This window comes from Plasmodium gonderi, assembly GCF_002157705.1.
Source record: "Plasmodium gonderi DNA, contig: Pgo-contig_216, whole genome shotgun sequence".
Classification (NCBI taxonomy): domain Eukaryota; phylum Apicomplexa; class Aconoidasida; order Haemosporida; family Plasmodiidae; genus Plasmodium; species Plasmodium gonderi.
Window position 1 is genome coordinate 2514 of NW_021629132.1, and position 7677 is coordinate 10190.

The window sequence follows — 7677 nt, forward strand, 5'->3', positions numbered from 1 at the left end:
TGTGTTACATTATATGAAATACACAAAAAAATGTTCTTATTACTGTAAAAGTTTGTAAGTTAAATTATCATATAATATATATAATTTTGCACCATATTTAAGAAATACAGAGAAATTAAAAGTTATGTATTATTTGATATAACCTATATATTAAATTATACTAACATAATTCATTTTCTATATAGATAATAATTTTTCGTGTGATTAAATAACATGAGAAATATATATATATCTTCGAAATTATATAATAATGTAAAATTATAAAAAATATATTTTGTATTATTTTTATATGTATAATACTTATATAAAAAATTAGTTACTTATTATAATAAAATAGGATATATATTTATACAATAAAGAATTTATCTCAAAACATTTATTTATATGTCTTTTCCTTGTTTACATGTACTAGAAATAAATGATTATACATAAATGAAATGCGTGTAATTACCATGAGAAATACATATATTTGTTCTGAATATTATATATCTTTACTTATTATGTATATTATAATGTATGTTACCTGTAATTTAGTCTACATCTATGTAAGAATTAGTTGCATATAAATAAAAATAAGAATATATTATGTTGATAAATTAAGCGTTGAACAATTGATATATTATTATTAATTAAACATATTTATATCCTTTTAACATGCGTTCATAAAAACACTAGAATTACAATTATATTTCTATTAAATGCTATACAGGTATCATGTACAATAAAATTTATTACTTTTAGTACCTATATTAGTTATTTAATCAAATTATTATATAAAACTGATAGATTTGTATTAAAATTAAACAGAGCTATATACATATTATATCTATATTGAATATAGTCCATCTATTTATGTCCCAATATTATATATCAATTAATATGGGATTATGTGGAAAATTAAATTAAAATTATAAATATATACAATAATTCTTAAAATAAATATATGCTATAGGTATCATACATGAATAATAAATACATAATTAAGAAGAATTAATGCTGTATCTACTCAAAACATGTATATATTATATTGTAATAATTGGTGTTATGAATTATATATTATGTTTATACTTTGTATATATCATATATATTTAAAAATTAATTGTGTCAAAAAACACCAACTCTTATTGTTAGTATAGCGCTTTATAGAATTTTTTTTAAAAAATTTAAAATATTATGAATTTATTTATTTTTCTTGTTATTAATTTATTGAGAGTTACTTTATTCTTATAGATATTTTATGTTTTATTAATTTTAATTAGTAATGAATCAATTAAAAGTTAAAATATAACATAATACACGAAAGGAATTTTAAAGTATGGAATAAAATTATGCAATATATTTTTAACAATTTAATTAGTGAAAATACATTGTAGTACATAAATCTTTATTCTTATATAAGGCTTCATGAAAGCATATTTTAGTATCATAATGTAAATTTCAAGTCTCTTTTGAATTTTTCTGCAAAATTTAATATTACATAATGATTCGTGTGTTGTATAAATATTTCTTATGAATAACAGCAAAAATTTTTAATATAATTATTTTTTTTTTAACATATTTTTAAAAAAAATGATTTCTTAATTTATGAATTATAATATGTTAAATATAAAATTTTTAAAATAAATGAATATTTTTGAATTATATAAGTGTAAAAAAATTAGCATTTTATTATAAGATAATTAGATTATGTTTAACATATCATTGTATCAATTATGACTATAATATATTTTTATTCCCCCATAATTATTACTAATTTTCTACATGTCATGAAGAATAATACATTTTATATTAAATTCTTAATTTTTACAATAAATAAAATTATTACTAATACATTTAATTGATATCAGAATGAAAAACTAGACTAATTTACATGGCAATAATAAGAAAGAATTATACACATAAATAAAGAATATATATATATGTTATTCTTAAGAATAACTTTTCATTAACGAAACCTTAAAATATAGTTTCTGCAGAAAGATCATTTGTAAAGCATTTTTTTATTTAATATAAATGTTATTCGAAAAACACAAGAAAAAAATAAGAAAAAAACTAATAATAATATACTATAATAATTGGTTAATAATATGAAAAAATCTTAAATTATGATGTGAAAAAAAAAATTTTTTATACAAAATTATATCATATCATTTCTATTTATATTGCATATGGAGTAAAATATTTACTATTATAAATAAATACCTCATAAATATATTTAAATAATGTTATTCAAAATTTGATTTATTTAATTTATAACAACAAGCTTATGATGAACACTTAATTATTTTTATTATAAGTTAGAGAATCTTATATATTATTTATCATGTATTGGGTACACTGTTCATGACATACGTATAATGTCACATATATTTATTTATTGTGTTTTCTAATGTACCCAATATAATATCCATGCGACTATACAAAATCAAATAAATAACCATACTATATAATGTTGACTTATATTATGTTATTATATAATTAATAGCTATACAATTATTAATATAAATTTATATAATGTTAGTTAAAAGGAATTTTTTTAAACAACATAAAATAGTAACATAATATAATATATATATTATGCTTATAAATTTTGTTATAATTTAGGATATATGTGCTGATTCTTTAATCTAATTTAATGTACTTAAATATATAATCGTGTATTCCATAATTTATAAATAAATATGTTTTTTCACTAGGGTATGTCTATTTACTTTTTAACTCCTTTTTCAAGAATGTGTCTATTTCCGTTCTATAATTCTTATAACATGTACATTATTTATATAAACATCTAACAGTTGTAGAAATTACGTATGAATGTTTTTGTCTTTATCTTATACATTACTGTAGTAATATTGAAAAAAATCATATAATGGATGCGATACAATATTATAATTGTTATTTAATAGAAAGTAATTTATTATATTCAGAGATTACAATACGTGATAATATAATACACTTTTAATGATATTGCAAAAGTTATTTTTGTTATGTTTATTGATAAAATTAATTAAAAATTTTATGATAATAATTTTTTTTCATCAATTTCTATATATATACAGTTAAAACTAATCAACTTTTAAGTTTTTATTTTGTTATATTCATATGAATAAAGTAAAACTAAGGTTAATGTGATGAAATTTTTTTAAATATCACTAACCTTACAAAATAATAGAGAACATGAATTCAGTAATATTGTTATAGATATAATTCAACTTATACAATAACTTGAATTATATATAAATGAATAACAAATGCAATAATATAAAATATATATATTAAATAATTATAGGATTCACAATAATTGTATATTAAAAAGCATATATCCCTAAAACTCTAGAGAAGACATATAAAAATTCATTTAATAAATTATTTTGTATGAATGACAGTATATACAAATAAAAGCACGATCGCATAATCTTGTCTTGTATTATATTTGCATATTTTTTTGTGTTAATTATATGAATATTTTGCATTATATATTTTATTTTTGACAGAATTTATATAAGCATCAAAAACTTATTAAGAATATTATATACTTTATAATATTATAACCTGGTGTATTTTACTAATATAACTACATATAAACGTTAATATAATTAGTTATTTCTCTTGTGTTGTTCTGTTTTTTAATATACACTCACATAATGTTTTTGTAAGTGTATGAACAATGATTAATATATATACAAGAAAAAAATTATTGCATTCAAAGCATTAATTCTTTTTGCGAAGTTACTATTAGAACTATATTTTCTAAATCCTACATAAAATAATGAAAACAGGAAATAAAAGCATGGCTTCTGATTTTCTATCTATAGTATATTCTATAATAGACATTAATATATTAAAATATTATATATTTTTTTATATTATCCGAATAGTTTATTTTCCAAAACAGTAATCAATATATATCAAAGAAAATTAATTATAAATTAAATATAATTTATTATTTCAATTTTTTTCATTCCTACTATTGTATATTTTTATAGAAAGTGTGTATATTTTTATACATGTAAGATAAATTAATTTATTAAACTTCATTCGATCAATTCAATAATTTATAATATAAATTTCTTCAATTTATATTTAGATCCTTTTATGTTTTTATATTTTATTAAATGAAGCATATACATTAATATAATTATAGACTTTTTCTTAAATTTAAATTATTTATTAGTATTTTTATAATAAAATTTTATTCATTAATACATTTTTACAAGGGATAAACGATTCAAGCTAAATTTAATAATATAAATGTATTTTAATGCAATAAATAATTATTATTTTAGAGAATATATATTTTAATGTGAGAATTACTTTAAATTACGTAATATAATATACTGATATGTTATATAATATATAAAATAAAAAGATATATGTATTTGAATAGAAATAAGAAAATTAAAACTTCTATGTTGTTGTTCATTATACCTCTTTTGAATTCAACATTTTAATGATTTTCTATAATTATATATTTAAAATATTTAAGAAAATAATTTTAATTATTAAAATATTACTTTTAATTTTAAATATATTAGAATCAGAAGATTCTAAAATATATCTAACCTTTATAATGTCATAGATATATAAGTAAAAATATAAAACGTATTATGGTAATGTATTACATGAAAATATACGTTCATATAATATTTATGGAAGAAAATTACATCAAATAGTTATGTAAATATTATAAATAAGTTAATTAATTATTATAGTACAAATTACTTAATTCTTGCAAAATAAAATTTTTAATTAAATTATGGAATTATATTACAGAAATATATAAATACACTATCATTCTTTCAATGATAAGGTTAATAAAATTTATATTAAACACAATAATACATAGAGTGTATAAAAGTGTTAATTATTATATAATTTCTTGAAATACACATACAACATTCTGAAATGGTGTCATACAATAACTATATATTTAAATGAAGCCTTATTTCTTAATAGCACTGATTAAAAGGTGCTAAATGTTTCGTTAAAAATAATATGGAGATAAAAAGGACATAAATAATTTAACATTATTTATGATTAGTTGCCTTTATATATAAAGAATATAAAGTATTTCTTTTTATTAAAAACTATTATATAAATAAAAATAAATGTAAGTTTTATTTAAATATGTATATCTAACTATATTTAGTTCAATTTATATATAATAAGATATACGATATCATGATAGATTATAAAAAAATTTATATAAATAAAAGGACTTTAAAGAATATTACGATAATATATATAAGCCAATAATAATTATTAAATAAGGAAATAAAAATTAATAGCATCAAGTATTATATTGAAATATGAACGAATTATTTACATAATTTATTAAGTTAATAATGAATTTAATATAAAATAATTTATAAAGAAATCGTAACAGAAATATAAATCCCAAAAAAATTATAATTAAATTATAAGGCAACATACCTACAGATAAAATGAAATGCTTGAACTTTTAACTCTTAAACTCGAAGACTCAAACCCAATGTATAAAAATTTAAAAAATAAATGATTAACTATAAACCATTTATGTAAAACCTGAACTCTGATAAATGATAATATGATGCGTTCATATTTAATAATATGATAATTTGTTACTTTATTATGAGATCAATTATATCTAATAGTCATAATTATCTTAAAATTTTGAAAATTCTACTATATCCTTCATTCTTATTATAAACATGATGGGGAAATAACTTAAATAATGCATGAAACATTAAAAATAAATTTATTTATAAAATAAATATTATAAGATATATAACATGAAAATATCACTTAAAAAAATTTAACTATTTTTTATCATTATGATATATGCATCATAAAAAAATTAGGAAATATTAATATATCTTATTAATATTACTCTTTATTTTTATATAAAATATGAGCACACCATTTATTTTAATATATTACATTCTCACTATTGAACTAAATATTATAATGTATAATAATATATTATTGTTGAATGCACTTACTTTTTATATGCATATATAAGGCAAATTCAATTTTATAATGATAAATACAAGTGAAATATTAAATAAATAATATATTAAAATAGTTGTTATCATAAATAACAAAATAATAAAATACTTTCTTTAAATAGATATCTTCTCTATTTTATTATTTCATAGAAAGAATGCTTTTCCTGTTCCTTTCATAAGGAGCGTATTCTGTTATAATATCAACAAATACAATTCTAATTGAAATAATAAAAAATGGAAAAAAATATATTAGTAAGAAAAAAAATTCAGAGTATTAAATATTGTGTAATTTATATCTTATTCTATAATTATATTACACAAAATTTATGCTATTTCTAATATAGACAAAGAATATATTATAAGAATGGTCATTGAATACTCACAATATATAATTTGTAATGATTATTTACGTATTACATATATGTATATATAAATATAGGGTTAACTTAAATCATCAAATATATTCCTCGTTTATACAATGATATAATATTTATTATATATATGTGTTGTATAAAATGAAAATATATTTATAATTATAAATTGAAGTATCTCATAAAGCAAGCTTAAAAAGAATATATATTTTTATTATATTATCTATGTTAAAGTTATATTAGAATTATTTAAATTGCTAAAATTATTTTTAGTAAGCAGATAACATATATATAGTATAAGAAAAAGGGAATTACTAAATCATTAGCCTTAAATCATAAACTGTATAACTTTTTTACTATGATTTAACATTAAATATGATTTTTCTTCTTAAAAAATTCTTTATTTTTTATATTGTTAAGTTAAAATAATTATTAGAATGTAATATATTTTGTAAAATATTGTTACAACAATATTTTAGGAAGTATATATATGTTCAAAACAGTTGATATATTTTTTATTTGAATTATCTAGTTATTATAAAGATTAGTATAATATTTATTCATATTTTATGTATTAATTTTAAAAAATTGATACATTAACGTTTTTAAATATCATAATTTAATTAATTTGTAAACGTATATAATGATTTTAAGATGGCTGTATGTAACGTATTTTTGAATTATTAAAATATGAATTACAATAATATAATAATTGTATGAACGTTTTTTCACATATATTTTATGACTTTATTCAGAAGGATATAATGTTGTTTATGCTTGATTAATTTCTTATTTTTAGTATGAATCTATATATTTATTATTTCCTAAATGTGAAGAAGTTATACTTAATATAAATCAAAATCATGCAAATAGCTTATACAAAGAAAAATGTAATCAAATTGATGATAAATATCCGGATATCTTTAACTCTAATATTAATGAAATATGCTGTCAATCTTTGAAATATCTAGATGAAATATATAATGGAAGAGATGCTTCATTAGACACTGCAGGTTTTAAATACTTGTATTATTGGCTATATAAGTACAAGCTAAAATGGGGGAAAAAAAGCTCAGATATTAAAAACTTTTATGATGAATTAATAAATATATATAAAATAAATGATATGAGTTACACAGTTGAAACGGATTATCAAAGTGTTACTGTTGATGAATTTGAAAATCTCAAAAGTTCATATGATATGCATAACAGTTTTATTTTCATAAAAGAAAAATGTAAACCTAATGAAAATGAGAGTTATTGCACTAAAATAAAAGAGATTATGGATAAATATAACAAACAAAATATAATCGAGCATG

At 17.4% G+C, this 7677-nt stretch overlaps 1 protein-coding gene across 1 annotated transcript; it reads left to right on the top strand.

The window, feature by feature from the left end:
* Window positions 1-7012: 7012 nt before the first annotated feature.
* On the top strand, window positions 7013-7677 carry PGO_002055 (variable surface protein; the record flags this gene model as incomplete). The annotated part of the gene is made up of 2 exons (XM_028691060.1): window positions 7013-7027; window positions 7158-7677. Coding segments are annotated over 2 exons (535 nt in total), but the record flags the coding sequence as incomplete, so codon positions are not given.